The 19,963-nt window shown below is 38.3% G+C and overlaps 2 protein-coding genes across 4 annotated transcripts; both read right to left on the bottom strand.

Annotated features, from left to right (window-relative positions):
* Positions 1–4,263: 4,263 nt before the first annotated feature.
* LOC146454521 (uncharacterized) lies at positions 4,264–6,179 on the bottom strand. Its single transcript, XM_085095433.1, has 2 exons — positions 5,806–6,179; positions 4,264–4,918 (listed from the first exon to the last, which is right to left on the bottom strand). Exons 1-2 carry the CDS (start codon positions 6,032–6,034, stop codon positions 4,449–4,451), a joined length of 699 nt encoding a protein of 232 aa, XP_084951559.1. The 5' UTR covers positions 6,035–6,179; the 3' UTR covers positions 4,264–4,448.
* A 4,565-nt stretch (positions 6,180–10,744) lies between these two features.
* Positions 10,745–19,861, bottom strand: LOC146454520 (uncharacterized). 3 transcript variants are annotated; one of them, XM_085095431.1, is made up of 3 exons: positions 18,230–19,861; positions 17,432–17,527; positions 10,745–11,420 (listed from the first exon to the last, which is right to left on the bottom strand). In XM_085095431.1, exons 1-3 carry the CDS (start codon positions 18,462–18,464, stop codon positions 10,963–10,965), a joined length of 789 nt encoding a protein of 262 aa, XP_084951557.1. In that variant the 5' UTR covers positions 18,465–19,861; the 3' UTR covers positions 10,745–10,962. The 3 variants fall into 3 exon arrangements, with proteins under 3 accessions (XP_084951557.1, XP_084951558.1, XP_084951556.1); XM_085095430.1 differs by lacking the exon at positions 10,745–11,420 and adding an exon at positions 15,696–16,906 and having other exon boundaries at positions 18,230–19,860; XM_085095432.1 differs by lacking the exon at positions 17,432–17,527 and having other exon boundaries at positions 18,230–19,856.
* Positions 19,862–19,963: the final 102 nt, after the last annotated feature.

Here is a 19,963-nt window from a genome sequence, read left to right as displayed (position 1 = left end):
GTATTTCGAAAAACAAACAACATCACATTTGTTTAGACGGTAAAACCCATCAACAAACCAAATCTTAGCAAAAACTAAATTTTGGCCGTGACCGTCGGTTGCTTGATATTTCCAGACATTCGCTCTTAATTACAACTTGAAACTTTTAAGTTGCATTCCATTTACCTAGTTTAAGTCTCTTCGCAGCTGGTGCGGGAAACACAACAATTGACCAACAAGTAATACATTCCTCTTTTTGCTCTTCTGATTGCTGATATAATTTATTGTTAAGACTAATAGAGACGTCGAAAATATGATACACTTCTTTAATAGCCCACGAAAAGAACAGTTACTCATCCGTGTTCCAGTGCAGTACATGAGCAAAAATATTATCAAATAATATATAATTGACTGTGTTATAAAATGATAAAATATATAATACGTTGAATTTCAAAACTATACCAAGCTCCTGGCTCCGACATGTCACTACATTAAAAAATCGTTGCTTTCAAATTATTTCGCAAATCATTGGAAATGCCGAAACGCTGTGTTCTTTCTTCTTCTTTTTTTTGTTATCAAACCATTTTTCCATTTAAGCAATCGAGCTTTCAACACCACTTTCAAAGTTACACTTCTTAGCCATATTAACTCGATGAACAAAAGAAACAACAAACTCGTTTGGCTGTGTCCTTCACTGCTTGTCGTACTTCTTTTATCTTCCAAAAATAAAGAATGGGGTTCAAAGACGAGTTGAAGTAGAGAAGAGTCGTTGTAAATGCCCAAGCGTTCAATGTATAAAGTTCTAATGAGCATGCGTGTCACGCGTCACGCATAACATCCTAACGTGACAATATCATGAGTAGTTTTGTTTTATACATGTTTTCAAATACCACCTGCCCATAACCAGCCTGGAACCTGCTTCGGCACACTTTTAGCTATCGCGTCTCTGCATGCACTACACGTAAACGTCTGTACATGTAACTGTCAAAAGACACTTATCTACTGAGAAAAAGGGACATTTGCAAGTAAATATGTATTTTGATCATACTTGACCTGGGGTTTTTAAAAACTGAATTAATGTCGTCCACGATCCAAAAGTAGTGATAAATCCTTTCAAAAAAAAAAGAAAATGAAAGAAATTATGTCAACAACCAATTGTATCAAGAGATGAATACTTTTGACTCGACTTACCAAATTAATAATGGAACGCAGGGGGGGGGGGGGGGGGTGAGAAAGTGTTTCGAAACATCAGAAATAATTGTCTGTGAAAGCCTAGAGCGACAAATGTCATTGTTCAATTTAACAAGCATTTGGTTCTTGATTGTTAGAATGGCTTTTCGGTTAATTAATTTAAGTTTCAAGTTTCAAGTTTATTCAAAAATGTTAACATAAAAGTCAAAGACAACACTAACCCGCAAGTAGCTAGAGCTAATCTAGGCGGGTAGTGAGAAGACTAATTTACAAGAATTAATTACAGTTTACAGAAATCTATATACAATTTGTCAGTGAGCCATACAAACATTGAAAAAAAGAAAGAAAAGAAAATAAGTGAACATATGAAGAAAAGAAATATAAATTGCTATACTCTAAACAGATTAAATGTACCTGTTGTCAAAAAAAAAGAAAAAAAAACATCTGCCATTTATTAAAAAGCCCGGAATCCACGTTAGCACACTTTCAAATATCGGTCACATAGTTGCATAAGAAGAATATGTCCACCAGACTCAATAGGGAGTATAAGAAACGAGGACGGCAACGGTAACGAGAACGCCACAAAACAATGGGCTTATATTAATGAGTAAAAACAATCGCTTTGCACGTGCGCTTTACATTTTGGTACATTTCTTTACCGTCCTCTGCAAAACAACAACGTGAAATGACCAAATTTTAGGTTTTCTCGAGAACGGGAGCGTATGACGTAAAATCTTCTTTATTTTTCCTTACTTTGACGTCGTTTACACTAATTTAGTTCCTGGAGAGTTCGCCAGCATTTTCCAAGTTAAACAAATTTAAATGATTGCGAAAGAGTTACAAAAACGAGAAGTTACATTTTTAAATGACGTTCTCGTTACCGTTGCCATCCTCGTTTCTTAAACTCCCTAATGTCTTTAAACGCTGAACTTAAATTTACATTGCGTTCAGAAATATAAGCAATGCTTGACCTCGATACTCCGTACACAACTGGTACGACGCGAAGTGTTAGTGCAAGTTTGAAATCTAACACAACCTCAGAGCTTATCTCACGGCTCCTATGCAAATTTCAGTAATTGACTAATTTTCGGCCAATCAGAGATGGGAGCAATACAAAAACGCACGAAAATATTAGCGTGGAAATAGATTGCGACACTTAAGGTGGCCGAACACAGTTTGCGCGCGCTTTACAGATTCTGTAAGTGATGCTATTAAGCGCGCGCTAGGGTTGTGGTACGCAAATACGGCGGTCGATAACGTGATCCCTCGATTTCACATGAAATGGATAATAAAGTTAAGTTTTGATCCTAAATAACTAAGTTTCTCGTTTCTGGACTCTTTTTCTTTTCTTTCCGAGCAAAAAAAAAAAACATTCACCAAGACCTTTCGCATGCTTTTCATCTTTACCATGAAAGCCAAATAAAACCACGCATGCGCATTTGACCAAAAAATTGCGACCGGTTGTTTTCGTGGAAATGAACTGTTTTCTAAGGAACCGCTCATTAGAATTCCCTGAAATTTGGCATGAAAACAGTTCCCTAAAAGCGTAACTCGCCTACAAAGAGAAACCTAAATCTAACAGACGGTATCTTCACAAAACATTAAAATGCAAAATCAATATTTGCAGGAGATCTCTCTGTCAAAATTACATGAAAATAGTGCAACTGCGTCAGTGTTTTGTGAGTTGTTCTGGATACAAAAAATGGAAAAAATCTAATGAGTAAATTTTGTAAAAATAAAGGAAACCTACTATTTATGGACGTTTAATAGTTCGCTGCGTTGCCATGGAAACGGTACTTGGCTCAACAAGACGTACGAAAATACATTTTTTTTTAGTTGGTCTTACACCATACCAATTTTGGGCGTCCAGAAATACATAGTTTCCAAATAACGTCTTCTAACACCTGTACACTAAAAAACTGTATTCGGCCACCTTAATACAGAAACAAAGGCGCCAGTCCATTAGTCTTAAGTTTTGTAAAAAATATCTGGAGTGGAACCAGACTAATTTCATTTTGCTAACTCTCTAGTCCAGTTCGGTATTTATGCTATATATATTCTATCAAGAGAGGATGTCCTCTCTTGACGCTATGGAGTTATACTATCACAAGGAAAGTTGCTGTAATGCTTTAATAGTACTCTTTCTTGTCATATCAGTTCCCCTGGGTCTTGGGGCACGGCACAGGCGGTTCCCTGCAAGCAGAGGCCTCTTTTCCGTTGTATTCGCTAAACTGACGGGCGCGAGTAGCATGGCATCACCTGACGGTTAGGTCGCTAGGTGACCATGGCGCATGCTCAACACAGTCCGTTTCGACCCAGGGCAGAGGTCTCTTTTCCTCGCGCGCTCATCAATATGTAGACTCCAAAAGATTCACTGGAGTGAACTCTTGCAACTAGATGATTGTCAATAGGTTTAGAGACAGAGACAGAGAGGGATTTTTGTGATTTTCAAACCGGGTTAGAAGAAAGTCAATTTGCCACTCTAGATTTTTAAAAAAATAAAGGTTAAGAGTATAAATTTTGCGCATTTGAAAAACCGTCGTTCAAATTTAGAGACCTCTAAGTAGAGGATTGAACCGTGTTTTAAGGCGCGGTTTATTGTGCATCATTTCGACTGGACTTGCAACACGATTCAGTCTTCTGCACGACATTTTAATAAGCACTTACAATAGTTTATTATCCTTGAGCACATTACACTATTGTACGAGTAGTCTGTGTATGCGAAAGTGGTTGAGGGAAGGGCAGTGGGGTAGTTCGGGCGCCATCTTTGTAATTCCAGTCGATGTCACATCATTCAAAGCTTTGTTTTGCAGCTGTTTGTTAATTCCCGCTCTTCATGTGCCTCTCTGTGTCTGGTGATAGGTTTTAACAATTCTTTGGATTTCTAAATTAAAACCTACTTTGCATTTATAAGAGTCTAGGCCGAAGTATTTTTTGTTGTGTAATGACCTGTGCCCTTGAATTGTTCTGTCTTCACATCATGAAGTGAGCAGAATTCTCCAAACTTTCATCAGAAAATGAAGCAAACAAATTAATGATTGGTTCCTTGGGCAAAAATATTCACAGAATTCACAAACAAAAATTGCACATTCAATTAAAAGCGTCCACGAACTTTTTTTTATTGATTGCTACAAACTTTTCAGTACTGTTTTATAAACTGGTGGGTAAAAGAAACCTGTTGCAAACTAAATTTATCTCAAAAGTCTTTACATTCATACCCTCTAGAAAATGCCCGATAAACGAAAAGAGCAAAATTGTCTTCCTTTGAAAACTGAGACTCATATGAAACGAGCAAAAACATCACAACAGGATGTTCCATCGTTGTCATTCTCGTTGGCATTCATCAAATCTTCATTGTACCATAAACGCAGCTCTTGACCCTCGGACACGGATGGTGGATTGGAGAATACAGACAAAACGATCTCTGGAGAAAACGAATTGTATCCAGGGATCTTGGACCATTTGTATTTACCTTTACTGTCTGTCATGAACTGGCTGGAGGGCAAAAGGATGTGATTGGTTGAGGTCGTTATGACGACGCCGACGTGATCTTTTACGGCGCTGTGATAGATACTGCATCCCCAATAAGAATAGAGGTAAGGAATGCTTACAGCGCAGGTCACGAAACCGTAGAAATGAACCAGTTTGATCGAGGCCAACCTGCCGCCAACGGGAACAGTGAACTTGCCAAACTGGTTATTTTTGGCACCAAAGCACACTGGGGCAGTATTCAGCTTGATCCATGGGCCTGAAGAAGAGATTAAGTGGGTCAGGAAATTCGAGTAATTAATTACATTATCGATGCATATGTACGTGTAAATTTGGCAATGAATTATCGCGTTCCCAACTCAAATACATCGGGGGAATTTGGGTTCGCAGTGATGAACCACACGCTTCCAAAATGATGATTTTACACGGTGATTTATTCAATCCACAATTCTTGGCATGTGATGAGAACTGAAATTACATTGATTCGTATTACTAGGAAATAGGATCAAATAGCTACAATCGACCAAACTCCTACAATAAAGCAAATAATAAAGATGTGAACTTAGGTTATAATTTCTGGCTCCGTATAAATGAAAAGATAACAAAAAAGGCTCAGAAAAACTCCAGAATCTCCACAAAATATCTCCTATTACTGTCCTACTAAGTAGACACGTCTACGGATACTTAACATGGAAAGTTATTAATTTTCAATCAACTATGTAACGCCATGTGTGACAGTATGTGATAAGAATTTTCTGATTACACAATTTATTTGGTAATGTGGTTTTGTCGCAATTGAGAAATGAAAAGAGCTTGTAAGAATAAAAAGCGAAGAAATGGTTACTTATATAATTTACTGCTCCTCAAGAAAAAGCTTTCCGGCTTATGACACGTAAGTTAGCCTGGTCCATTGCCGAGTGGTGGATTCAGGAGAGTATACTTTAGGCTCTCCGATCTAAAAACACAAACATATAGACGCGCAGATCAAAAATAAAGCTGTAGCTTCTGAAGCTTCTTTTTTCGGGTCGTGATAACTTGTTAGATCAAACTGTAATAACATTCCTTTGCAACTTGGACAGAAAGAATTGACGGCGGGAGCCAATTAAATTAATAAACATTTACTCAAACAAATTTTTTCTTTCTTACCTTTGCTGTCTAATCGCTGGGTCAATTCCTTCTTCATTGTCTTAACTTCTTCCTTCAGGGACCTGATTTCTGTCACGATAGCGGCCGAATTGCAATGCTGGTTTACAACAACTTTGCCTTCCGTTTTAACGCTGCCCAAGTTCGATACAATCTTCACTCCTGTCTTTGAGGCATACACAACGACTACACAGATGCTCATGGCTAGAATGAAAAACGCGGTTGTCTTCATGTCGGTAAAAAACTGAAAATCGTGATAGGTAATAAGATCGAATGTGAAAACTTGGTGCGACTCTGAGTGGTATAGTTAATACAATGTCACTGTGGTTTTCTGTTGAGCACTGATCACCCATCCTGTACGCGTATTTTAACAAGAACTGAAAGCTAATTTTATCTCAATTTTTATGACGACTGATTGCATTAATTTTGTTTACAAAGCTGTCTGAACCATAATAATAATAATTATTAAAAAAAAATAATGAACCGTGAAACGTGCATAAATTTATTAGTATTTGAATTCATAAGCAGCACTGTTACTGAACACATTTTTTGAGGACAGCTATTTTAAGCATTGTTCCAAACATTTACAATTTTTGCGATATTTGTCTGTCATTCCCAATGAACACGGAGTCCATTTCCACATTTTTTTTGCCTTCCAAATCACCCTTATTCTTGGTCGAAAAGGATTTTGCCGGCGGGCATGAGCTTGGATATATGGTCTCCTTCGCAGCCGTCACGGTCGTTTGGAGGGAATGCTTTGCGTTACGAGCCCAAATGACGGCTGCTAATCGCCTCGTGTAAGGGAATCCAGAATCCGGAATCCCACATATTTTTTACTATGGAATCTGGAATCCAGGCAAATAGAATCCGGAATCAAGAGGTTGGAATCCGGAAACCAGTCACTGGAATACATAATCCAGTCGGAACCCAGTTTCCTCTGAAATCCGGAATATCATACCAGTTTTTCAAAACCACAACCCACTCCCAGTAATCACGTTTCCTCTCACCCCTAGAAACCCCTCCTTCGATCCCTCCTCCAACACAACAACAAGCTACTTTAGAAACTAGAAAAATATAATACTTATCAACCCGGCGGTCTACCTTTTTTTTTTTTTTTTTAAAAAAAGATACACATGTATGATACGTTCTTGTTAAGGACCTTCTCTCTGTAGAGGTCTCTTTCGCGCTCGAGTGAAATAAGGGACTGGAGAGAGTGAAGTGATTCCTTTTTTTCTTCCCATTTTCAACTTTTCGCTCTTATTTTTATGAAGGAGCGTTTTCGGAGTAGAGAGTTGAAGACCTTTTTGGCCTGTATCAGAACTGTCAAATCCTCCAGATCATAAAGGGTTAATAAGAAGAAAATCCAACGCTAAAAGAAAATCAGGGGGTATCGTTCATTTCATAGAGAAAAGGTTATTCTCTAAAAGATATACCCGTTAGGGCAAAACTTTTACTTAGGCTAAAACATATTTGATCATACTTGACCTTGGATTTTTAAAAACTGAATTAATGTCGTCCGCGATCCAAAATTAGTGATAAATGCTTTCAGAAAAAAAGGAATGAAATTATGTCAACAACCGATCGGTTGCATCAAGAGATGAAAACTTTTGACTCGACTACCAAATTAATAATGGAACGCAGGATTCTTAACTCCCAAACTTCACTTTTTTCTTTTCTCTTTCTTTTTTTTTTTTTTTTTCGGTGAGAAAATATTTCGAAACGTCAGAAATAATTGTCTGTAAAAGCCTAGAACGACGAATGTCATTGTTCAATTTAACAAACACTTGGTACTTGATTGTTAAAATGGCTTTTCGGTTAATTAATTTAAATATGCCTGTTGTAAGAAAAACATCTGCCATTTATTAAACAGCCCGGAATCCACGTTAGCGCACTTTCAAATATCGGCCACATAGTTCCATCAGAAGACTCAGTCTGATGTCCACCAGACTCAATCATTTCTTTAAACGCTGAACTTAAATTTACATTGCAGAAATATAAACAATGCTCGACCTCGATTGGTACGACGCGAGGTGTTAGTGCGATTTTTGAAATCTTACACAACCTCAGAACTTATCTCATTGCTCGTATGCAAATTTCAGCAATTAACCAATTTTCAGCCAATTAGAGATGGGAGCAAGACAAAAACGCACGCGTGGAAATAGATTGCGACACTCGGCGCCATTGTAGAATATATGGAGTGAATTAAATCAGACCAATTTAATTTTGCTAACTTATTTGTGCTCCAGTTCGGTATTTATGTTATATACTGTATGGAGTTACGCTATCATAATAAAAATTTCGGTAGTAATGATTATAGTACTCTCTCTAGGCTCTCTTATCATGGGTCCAAGGCCGATAACAGCACAATAAAAAAGAAACGCATTTTTGCTTTAAAATGTTTATCTAACTGTAAATGAACAATAATTTGTTGACGATTGCAAACCAGAAACTGCCTAAATCGATTTTGAATACTGGTACAGTAACTTCTCTAAGTGCACGCTGGATAATGCACGCCCGGAGTGAAGGGGGGAGGGGGCTACTTAATACGGGGAAGTTCCACCCGGAGATTCAACCTCTCACTCTTTTCACATAGCAACTTTCTCTGAAACTGTATTGATTTTCCATAAATAAATTAAACTTATTATCGTACCTCTTTCTCATACCTTAAGGAACCTCTATGGTTCAATACCTGTTATTGGTGCTCTTTGAAATACTAAATTTTTTTCAACTGCCCTAGTCTTTCATATTCCAGGGGAGTGAACGAGGGCACTATATAGATCCCCCTCCCCTCCCCTTGGCCTTTAGGGTCTGCGTAAGATAAGAAAAATGTAACTGCAGTGGTAACGTTCTAAAACAATTTACAGAATTGGTATCCTTTAACCACAAAACAGCCGGTCACTTTCTGCTTTCCATTCTAGATCTCAATTTATCTCGCCTTGCTAACTGGACTCCTTGCAAAACTCTCCATGACAGGATTAACTTTCAGAAATAATTGAATCTTACCTGGGGGCGCGGAGAACGGCACACTTTGGATCACTGGATTTCCCCAACACCCCAGGAAAGCACCGAAATTGAACGAAAAGTAATCAAAACCAATAAAGGAACATTAATATGAGCTAAAAATATAAAAGTTACAGTAACAAAGGTAATTTTTCTTCAGTTTGAAAAGGGATTTCCATTTTCTGGAAAAACGTCTGTCAACATCAAAACAAATGAACACTAACCGAAGGCAGCAAATTGTTCCCAGATAAATTTTTGAAAAAGTCCCGAAGTTTCAGGGCGTTTGCTCACATATCGAAAAAATTATTCAGGATCAAAGTCGCCGCGGGAAGAATCCGCTTTCCCCTGATCTCGATAGGGTTAAAGTAACAGTTAGCTTTTCACGGGCTAAAGTTTTCTGAGGTTTTCATTACACCAGTTCTCAAAAACCCTCAGCTAGTTAATTGTGCTCTTTCGCGTATTTAGGTCTTCTGCAGCGTCTTTTAATGCCGTAACTTCTTTCGTCCATAACATCTTTAAACTGGACGCCATCTTGGCACTGAGATAGGAAACGTTGCCATAGCAATTTTGTAATTTCACATGTGAAATTATAAATTCACGCTGAAATTTCGCGCCAAGTACTTTGGGTTAGAGTGGACGTGGCCGACAATGTGAAAACTGAAAATTCCCACTTTACCCGCGGGGCTGCTGGAATTGAGTAATGCATTAAAAGGGAAGAAAAGCCTTTTAACAACATGAAAATGATCGAATTAAAGTTGACAGACACAAGTGAAGCACCGCATTTATGCTTAGCCAGTACATTCAGGCCACTCACTGAAAAAATGTTTTCTCACGGTTCAATAATGCTTGATAATCTCAGTAGCAGTAGCCCGGTTTTGTAACTTATGAATCAATATTCTACCAGCCAAAGTCAACCACAAATTATCCCCTACAATATATCACAACAGTGATTAAGATGGGTGGATGAATTAAGGCTTATTATTATCATTAACAGTCAAACCGTTGTTAGACTATTCCATTGTAAACTGTTAAAGATGTTTCCATGGGATTGAAATCTCTTATTTGCCGAAGACCTGCTAAAGCCTGAGTGAAAAAACTATTTTTGCAGAGACATAAATCAATGTGAGCTGACCGGGAAAGGTGCTCATCAATATGTAGACTCCAAAATATTCACTGGAGTGAACTCTTGCAACTAGATGATTGTCAATAGGTTTAGAGACAGAGACAGCTCTAGAGGGATTTTTGTGATTTTCAAATCGGGTTAGAAGAAAGTCAATTTGCCATTCTAGATTTTTAAATAAATAAAGGTTAAGAGTATAAATTTTGCGCATTCCAAAAACCGTCGTTCAAAGTTAGAGACCTCTAAGTAGAGGTTTGAACCGTTTTTTTAAGGCGCGGTTTATTGTGCATCATTTCGACTGGTCTTGCAACACGATTCAGTCTACTGCACGACGTTTTAATAAACACTTACAATAGTTTATTATCCTTGAGCACATTACACTATTGTACGAGAAGTCTGTGTGCGCGCAAGTGTTTGGGAGAAGGGCAGTGGGGTAATTCGGGTGCCATCTTTGGTGCGCTTTGTAATTCCAGTCAATGATACATGATTCAAAGCTCTGTTTTGCAGCTGTTTGTTAATTCCCGCTCTTCATATGTCTCTCTGTGTCTGGCGACAGGCTTTAACAATTCATTGGATTTCTAAATTGAAATCTAGTTTGCATTTATAAGAGTCTGGGCCGAAGTGTTTTTAAGCCGCTGTGATAGAAACCTGTGCTCTTGAATTGTTCTGTCTTCAAATCATCAAGTGAGCAGGATTTTCCAAACTTTAATCAGAATATGAAGGAAAAAAAAATTAAAGATTGGTTCCTTGGGCAAAAATATCCATACACCGCCCATAGCAAGTTGAATTGTGCTGCCAAAATTCATAAACACAAATTGCATATTCAATGAAAAGCATCCAAGATCTTTTTTTATTGATTGCTACAGACTTTCCAGTACAGTATTATAAACTGGTGAGCTTCTCGTTCTGCACAGTTAAGCGTTTTGAGGAAAAGAAAACTGTTAAAAACTAAATTTAGCCCAAAAATGTTTACATTCATACCCTCTTAAAATTACCGGTTAACGAAAAAAATCAGTTTTTTTTCCTTTGAAAACTGAGATTTATATGAAACGAGCAAAGACATCGCAACATGATGTTCCATCGTTGTCATACTCGCTGATATTCGTCAAATCTTCAGCGTACCATAAACGCAGCTCTTGCCCTTTCAACACGGATGGTGGATTCGAAAACGCAGACAAAACGATTTCTGGAGGAAACGAATTGTATCCAGGGATCTTAGACCATTTGCCTGACATGAACTTGCTTGAGGGCAAAAGGACGCGATTGGCTGAGGTCGTTATCACGACGGCGACGTGATCTTTTAAGCCGCTGTGATAGATACTGCATCCCCAATAAGAATAGCCTGAGGAAGCAATTCTTGTATCACAGGTCACGAAACCGTAGAAATGAACCAGTTTGACTGAGGCCAACCTGCCGCCAACGGGAACAGTGAACTTGCCAAACTGGTTATTTTTGGCACCAAAGCACACTGGGGCAGTATTCAGCTTGATCCATGGATCTGAAGAAGAGATTAATTGGGTCAGGGAATTCGAGTGATTAATTACATTATCGATGAATATGCACGTGTAAATTTGGTAATTAGAATATTCTGATTACACAATTTATTTGGTAGAGTGGTTTTGTCGCAATGGGAAATGAAAAGAAATTGTGAAAATAAAAAGCGAAGAAATGGAGTTTTCTTCACGAAGAGGTTACAAATATAATTTACTGCTCCTCAAGAAAAAGCTCTCCCTTTTTTTGACACGTAAGTTAGCCTGGTCCTTCGGCGAGTGGTAGATTTAAGAGTATATATAGGCTCTCCGATCTAAACACATGACACATAGACGCGGAGATCAAAAATAAAGCTGTCTCTTCTTTTTTCGGGTCGGGATGACTTGTTAGACCAAACTGTTATAACATTTCTTTGCAACTTGGACAGAAAGAATTGACGGCGGGAGCCAATTCAATTAATAAACATTTAGTCAAATAAATTTGTTCTTTCCTACCTTTGCTGTCTAATCGCTGGGTCAATCCCTTCTTCATAGTTTTAACCTCTTCCTTCAGGGACCTGATTTCTGTGGCGATAGCAGCCGAATTGCAATGCTGGCTTACAACAACTTTGCCTTCCGTTTAAACGCTGCCTTTCGATACATTCTTCACTCCTGTCTTTGAGGCATACACAGCGACTACACAGATGCTCACGGTTAGAATGAAAAACGTGGTTGTCTTCATGTCGGTGAAAACCTGAAAATCGTGATTGGTTATGCAATCGTATGTGAAAACTTGAGTGGTATAGTTAATATGATATCGCTGTGGTTTTCTGTTGAGCACTGATCCCCCATCCTGTACGCGTATTTTAACAAGAACTGAAGACTAATTTTATCACTTGATGACGACTGATTGCATTAATTTTGTTTACAAAAGTTGTCGAAAATGTTTATAATGAGCGTGAAAAGATAAATTCATTTTCTTTTAAATTAATAACCAGCGCTGACACAGATTGAGGCATCATTCTTTCGGTATTCCAAAATTCCATTGAGGCCTTTGCTATCTTTTATCTTTGTTAATCATTCCTAATCTTTAAGAATGCTTTTTACATTTTTTTGCCTTCCAAAAGACCCCTTTTTCCATGTAGAAAAAGCTTTTGCCGGCGGGCATGAGCTTGGAGCGTGAAAAAAACAGTAGTAATGTAATGATAATGTTTGCAATAGTTTCTCTCAATCCATTCACTTTCATATCATCTTCTTACCGCTTCCCTCAGTTACGTTATCCCATCAAGGAAAATTGTGAATTTTGAAAAGACTAAAAGTCAGAATGCGCTTGAAGGTACATAAACTTAAATTAAAGCCCCCAAGGAAGAGAAATCCAGCCGCAAATCACTGTACTTAGCATATTCCTCTTCTGCTGAGATAAAGAAGGACTCATCAAAAGACCTTGAGTGCGAATAAATTTTCTATGGAGGCATATTTAATCGCATCCTCATTATCCTTCTTTAGTTACCATTTCTCTTCAATAAGCGACTATTCGTCGACGATACTTATTTTTCCCGCTAAAAACATTATATTCGACTTCTCCTACAACAGATTATCTTTAATTCCTAGGGAATGGTCCTTCCCAACTGAGAGGTTTTACTTTAAAAGTCGTTTCTTTGTACATCTTAAGAGTTCCTCTTTTCCCCTTTTTTAAGAAATAGAGGTCTCGGTCATTAGTGGCCGCAGATGGTTTGAGATTTAATTCTGTAGTAGTACACTTATAAAGTTTTGCCTTCATGGGTCGGTTCTGTTCGCGCGCGAAGGCAAAAGTTTGGTGAAGGTGGAGGCGTGTACACCGGTTGTTTAAGTTACAGAAGAACGGGGAAAAAAGTTCTCACTTCAATCTTCCGATCTTCTTTGGTGACCATTTCTTAGCGACAATTTACTGTAGAGTTAGTATCTTGATCCTCGCGAAGCGACTGGTTAATAAATTTGTCGGGCCCACGGTCCTCCCGGCAGCTAAGCCGCGCGAATTCGAGCGAAAAATCTAGGTTATGATATGTTTTCTGTTATTTAATTACTTGCTATTGTCCTTTATATCACTTTAGTACTTGATAGATTGATTTTACTTAACCCGTGAAACGGTAGTAGGATACTACGCGCTATTATGCACTAATTTCATTGCCTTCTTTTGTTTACTTGTAGCCACTTGGTACTGACTAGTTGTTATTCTCTGTTTCACGGGAAATCACTCTAGCACTCGCAAACTTCGTGTAGCAAGCATTTGTCAGTTGCTCAAAATTTGCACGAAGTCCGTAAAGATATGTTTGTATTATCATTTTTTATCCCGTTTAGCGCAATTATTATAAACAAAGCCAAATCGTAAACGTCGTCTCCACTGCTTCTTGTGTGACACACAGTAAACTGAAGACATTCTATGAAGTGTGTTTATGTTAAAATGAGACTAGGAAACTGGTTAGGGTCTAACAGATGATAAGTGGAATATTTCACGCCTTTCTCAGTGAACCTGGAAGGTCATCTAAACCTTAGAGCCGTTGTAAGCAAAAGTTCTTTTCATATGTCCAGTCCGAGGTTGGTAAAGATACAATTTCTTATTGTTATTACGAAGATTATATTTTGTATTTACTGCGGGATTAAAGACCTTCTGCAGACAGGCAGACGCACTTTTATTCTGAATTTTGTTCATCATGAGCGCTTTGTGATTAAAATGTCTATTACATAGTTTTTGGCGTAATCAATGTGAGCTGACCAGGAAAGGCGCTTATCAATGTAAACTCCAAGAGATTTACTGAATGAACTCTTGCATCTAGTTGATTGTCAATAGTAAAAGAGACAAAGACCCAGAGATTTTTTTGTGATTTTTAAACCGAGCTAGAAGAAAGTCATTTTGCTATCCTCTATTTAAAAAATGCAGGTTAAGAGTATAAAATTATACGCATTTGAAAAACTGTCGTTCAAATTTAGAGACCTCGGAGTAGAGTTTAAACTGTGTTTAAAAAGGCGAGGTTTATTGTGTGTTATTTCGACTGGACTCATTGCAACATGATTCAGTCTTTTGCCGGACATTTTAACAATGAGCACAAACAATACTTTCTTATCCTTAAATACACTTCCATTCAAGTTGGAGCTGAAGCTATTGGACACCAGCCCTTTGTGAGAAATTTGGGAGTGATTCTTGACCAGGATATGGCATTGGATAAACAAATAAGTATAGTATGTAAGAGCTCTCAACACCATCTTCGAAACATAGGGAACATTAGAAAATACTTAGATCATGGTTCTGCTGAAACCTTAGTTCACTCCTTTGTCACGTCTGAGATTGGCTATTGCAACGCTCGTTTGCTTGGACTTCCTAAATATCAGATCAATAGGATGTGATAAGTATTGAACACTGCTGCGCGTGTGGCCACTCTTGCTCGCAAGTACGACCATATACGGGCTCCTGTTTGAAATCGCTGCACTGGTTACCTGTATCTCACTGTATTACGTTTTAAACATTTTTGTTAATCTATAAAGGACCAGGAGAGAATCCTTTGATCCTCTCTTGAAAGCACTTGATGGCTTGGCGCCTATTTATTTATTTATCTGATCGTTTTGGTCCTTAGCTGTTATAAGCGCTCACTTAAACCTTGTTCTCAAGAATTTTTAAGTTCTCCGAGATCTAGACTAAGAGCTGTGACTTACGGAGATAGGGCGTTTTCCGTCGCTGGACCCAGGCTCTGGATCGAACTGCCAGATTATTTTTGACCGCCGACCGGTTAGCTCAGTTGATTGAACATCGGACTACTGTGCGGGAGGTCGTGGGTTCAAACCCCGGCCGGACCAACACTCAGGGTCTTTAAATAACTGAGGAGAAAGTGCTGACTTTGTAAGTACATCTGAAAATGGTTAGACGTTCTAGTCTTCCTGGATAAGGACGATAAACCGTAGGCCCCGTCTCACAACACTCCAATGTTCATAACCCTGTGGGACATTAAAGAACCCAGACACTAATTGCAAAGAGTAGGGCATGGAGTTCCCGGTGTGCTGGTCTGATCTTTGTGCCGTTTCATGATTTCATGGGTTGGGTGGGTAGGAGGTGGTCGCTAATGGACATATGCTGATGTAAACCGCATTTGAATATATGTACATATAAATAGAAAATGCGGTATATAACTGCATTACCATTACCCTTTATTCAAGGAAGGCTGCCGACATCAATGCCTTTAAATGTCAAATAAAAACCCATTTCTTCAAGAAAGCATACCTTAAAAAGTTGTTTATCTCATTTCACTTTATTATATACTCAATTTTAATGATAGAACTTTCGCTGATGATATGTAATTAGTTATTTGTATTGTATACTGATCGTATATAGAGTTTGTCCATTAAGTAGCACGAGGATGATTTGTAAGGCGTTATGGGCAGTTAGTGAAATAACGCTAGTTGTTGGGGGAAGGGGCGTGAAGTAATTTGGGCGCCATCTTTTTTCGCGAGTCCTTATAATTCCGGTCAATGACACATGATTTAAAGGTTTGTTTTACAACTGTTTCTTTATTCCGCTCTTCATGAATGTAGCTATCTGTGTCTGGCGATAGATATTAATAATACTCTGGATTTCTAAAACCTGCTTGGCATAAATAAGAGTCTGGGGGTTAGCGTTTTATGAAGTGCAATGGCTTTTGGATCAGACCTGTGATCTTGAATTTTTCTGTCTTCACATCATGAAGCGACCAGCATTCTCTAAAGTTTCATCAGAACGTGAAGGAGACAAATTAATGATTGGTTCCTTGGGCAAAAATCTACATAAACTGTACATCGGAAGTTGAATTGTGCTGCCAAAATTCGTAAACACAAATTGCATATTCAATGAAAAGCATACAAGATCTTTTTTTATTGATTGCTACAGACTTTCCAGTACAGTTTTAAAAACTGGTGAGCTTCTCGTTCCGCATAGTAAAACTGTTGAAAACTGAATTTAACCCAAATATGTTTACATTCATACCTTCTTAAAATGCCCGGTAAACGAAAACAGCAATATTTTTTCCTTTGAAAACTGAGATTCATATGAAGCGAGCAAAAACTTCACAACAAGATGTTCCATCGTTGTTATTCTCGCTGTAATTTGTCAAATCTTCATTGTACCATAACCGCAGCTCTTGCCCTTTGGCCACGGATGGTGGATTGGTGAATGCAGATAAAACAATCTCTGGCGAAAACGAATTGTATCCCAGGATCTTAGACCATTTGTATTTGCCATAACCGCCTAACATGAACTGGCTGGAGGGCAAAAGGACGCGATTGGCTGAGGTCGTTATGACAACGCCGACGTGATCTTTTAAGTGGCCGTGATAGATACTGCATCCCCAATAAGACCAGGAGTAAGGAATGTTTATATCACAGGTCACGAAACCGTACAAATGAACCAGTTTGACTGAGGCCAGCCTGCCGCCAACGGGAACAGTGAACTTGTCAAACTGGTTGTATTTAGTACCAAAGCACACTGGGGCAGTATTCAGCTTGATCCATGAGTGTGAAGAAAAGACATTCAATTCAGTAAATCAGGAAATGATTCATTAATTACACTATCAATGCCTATGTACATGTCAATTTGGTCATTAAAATATTCTGATTACACAGTTTAGTTGGTAATGTGCATAGTTTTGTCGCAATCATGAAAAGAAATTGTAAACATAAAAGCGAAGAAAAGGTGTTTAAGACGTTACTGATATTATTAACCGCTCTTCGAGGAAAAGCTTTCAGGTTTATGACACTGGTCAATTGCCAAGTGGTCGATTTAAAAGTATCGTCTCTCAAATCTAATACACAATCATACTGATATGCAGTCGGAACAAACAGCTACACGGAAATGCGCAAAATGCGAAAATGCTCAGTCGCTTCTTTTCTCGTGTCGGGATTGTTAACATTTAATAACGAATCTAGATAATCCTACGAATGATTTTACTGTTGATTTCTCCCTTTTCACTTAAATAATGTTTTAAGGTGGTATTTCTAAGAGTCAAAGTGATTTAGATTTTTAGGAGGTATTGCAAAGTACCTCTATTTTGGCCGGCAAGTATTTTGTCCATCTTTTGCGTTAGTTCTCTGCGGAGTTGCTCAACTTCCTTCCGTAACAAAGTAGCGTTTATGGGCACTGCAAAGTTGAAAGAAAGTTAATTAGATTTTAGTCTAAATAGATTCGAATTTTGTACATCAATAGCTATAATTCATACAACGCTAGTTGTAGTCCTGAGACAGTAAACATTCAGATTAGAATATTTAGATTTCCTTAGCCTCCCACGCAGTCGGTTTTAAGGGAGTCTTACGAGTGATATGACTCATTGGCATGGAAGGCTCACAATTCCAAGATAAGTGGGTTATTTTCGAAAGAAACTGTGGTGCTGTTTCGGTGGAGAGTGGAACAAATTTTTGGTTTTATGTCTTTTATCAACAGAGATGATAACATAATTTGACCACCGTAAAGAAATTCGATTGCCGAAGTTTCAGGCGTTAACCCTTTCGTCAGGGCGAATCGTGTTCGCTGGAATCTCTTTGAGATAGACAAATTGCCCTAACAACTCTGAAGAAGTGAATTACTCTGCCGATGAAAACAACTGCAAATATCCGTAAGATTTCCTTGGACTGTCCGTGATTATGCGCGAATGTACATTACGGTAATCTTTAATTAAAGGTAGCAAAAACGCGATCATTGGCTTCTTAAGTCTGTGAGATAATAATCAAAATCACAAAGTATGGAATTCTTAATAATTCACTTGAAGTCGCTCTCTAAGCTGCTCGCAACTGGTATCGACAATGTCGGAATGTATGCCACGTCAGATAAAATTTCAATATTTACCTTCATATTCCTTGTTGTCTAATCGCTGCGTCAATTCCTTCTTCATTTTCTCAATGTCTTTCTTCAGGGAGTTAATTTCTGTCCCGATAGCAGCCGGATTGCAGAGCTGGTTCACAACAATTTTGCCATCTGTTTTATCACTAGGTTTGGACACATTCTTCACTCCTGTCTGTGAGGCATCCACAGTGACAGCACAGACACACACGGTTAGGATGAAAAACGCGGTTGTCTTCATTTCGGTGAAGAACTGAAAATCGTGATTGGTAATGCGATCGAATTTGAAAACTTGCGGCGACTCGGAGTAAAGATAATAGAGTATCGCTGTAGTTCTCTGTTGTGCACTGATCTCCCATCTTGCACGCGTATTTTAACAAGAACTGAAAGCTAATTTTATCTCAATTTTTATGACGACTGATTACATTAATTTTGTTTACAAAGCTGTCTGAAATAATTGTTGGCTTCACACTAGAGCTTGTAAGTATAATCTAAATGCACTTGAAACCTACTTTGAGTGTGAAGGGGTAAAACCTACCAACTTAAACTTTACTTAGTGACCATGGAAACGTTCGTAGTTCAAAGAAGCCGAAGTACGCCGCTAAGTATGGCCAACACCACACTTGAGAAAGTACTTGACCAATAGGAAAAGAGAAACCAACTGAAAGCCACGTGCTGCGGTGCCAGAACAGATAAACATTTTGCCGTGAACTGAAATTAATCCAACAAAATCAAAATAGATGGCTGGAGATACGCCTCGCAGTTTGAGGACTCCATGGAACAGTCTTTTGTGTGTAAGTAAACATAAAAAAGAAGGAAAAGCCGATACAAATAGTTAAACTTACGATCTTATTTGAATTTCATCTTTACAGACAGCCTGAACCATCGATTTTCAGTTCAGAAGATGTCACCTGTTCTTTTGTTTTGTCGCCAAGTACTCGTAAACAATGAAGTACCTATGCATTTCCTGTAATGTTAAAACTCTCTGAGTTAAAATTAAAGACAAAATAAAGAGTAAACAACATAAAACGTTTTTCCGTTGCAAAGGCTCCATGATTTTCCGGCGAACAATCGCATTTCTGATTTTACCGCGAAAGATGATTGACAGCTTGTGCTTCAAGTGTATACTTTGTCACCAGGTGTGAAGCCAATTTTTCTAAAGTGCGACTTGAGATTTTCAAGTGCACTTGAATCAAGTGCTTGCTTGAAACTAACTTAGCTTGTAGTGTGAAGCCAACAAATAATATACCGTGAAACGTACATACATCTTTTATTATTTGAATTAATAACCATTACTGATACACAATGAACACATTTTTTAGGTTAGCTTGCTTAAGTTTCGTCCCTTCATTGTTCTAAATTTCGTTTACGAAATATTTACTTTATTTCGATGTGTCTGTCATTCCCATGCATGAAGGCCATTTCCACGTTTTCTTGCCTTCGAAATGGCTCCTATTCTTTATAGAAAAAACTTTTTTCGGTGGGCATGAGCTTGGAGCGAAGAAGAAAAGAAAAATAAAGAGTGGGCTGAAGGTACAAAAACGTAAAGCTCCAAATCAACAGAAACCCATCCCTTACATCCCTTGCGAGGTGGTGATGTCATTGCAAATTTCTGAAAGCTCCCCTCCCCCAAGTAATGTTGATAAACACTGAAATCATTCGGGCTGTAAATAAACACAGCATGCAACACTGATGACAACATTGCATGCGGGGGTGGGGGGGGGGGGGGGTTATATATTG

This window comes from Pavona decussata, unplaced genomic scaffold (genome assembly GCF_977016875.1).
Source record: "Pavona decussata unplaced genomic scaffold, jaPavDecu1.1 SCAFFOLD_300, whole genome shotgun sequence".
Classification (NCBI taxonomy): Eukaryota; Metazoa; Cnidaria; class Anthozoa; order Scleractinia; family Agariciidae; genus Pavona; species Pavona decussata.
Note: the sequence above shows the minus strand (reverse complement) of the source record. Positions and strands in the feature narration are given on the sequence as shown.

What these genes read in the sequence shown, in the direction of transcription:
- LOC146454520 (XM_085095430.1), bottom strand. Translation starts at nt 18,464, where the DNA reads ATGAAGACAACCGCGTTTTTCATCCTAACCGTGTGTGTCTGTGCTGTC. An exon ending in AGACAACAAGGAATATGAAG is followed by an intron (nt 17,528 to 18,229) that starts GTAAATATTGAA and finishes TCAACTTTGCAG; the next exon opens with TGCCCATAAACGCTACTTTG. An exon ending in ACTTGCCGGCCAAAATAGAG is followed by an intron (nt 16,907 to 17,431) that starts GTACTTTGCAAT and finishes TCTTTTCTTCAC; the next exon opens with ACTCATGGATCAAGCTGAAT.
- LOC146454521 (XM_085095433.1), bottom strand. Translation starts at nt 6,034, where the DNA reads ATGAAGACAACCGCGTTTTTCATTCTAGCCATGAGCATCTGTGTAGTC. An exon ending in CCAGCGATTAGACAGCAAAG is followed by an intron (nt 4,919 to 5,805) that starts GTAAGAAAGAAA and finishes TCTCTTCTTCAG; the next exon opens with GCCCATGGATCAAGCTGAAT.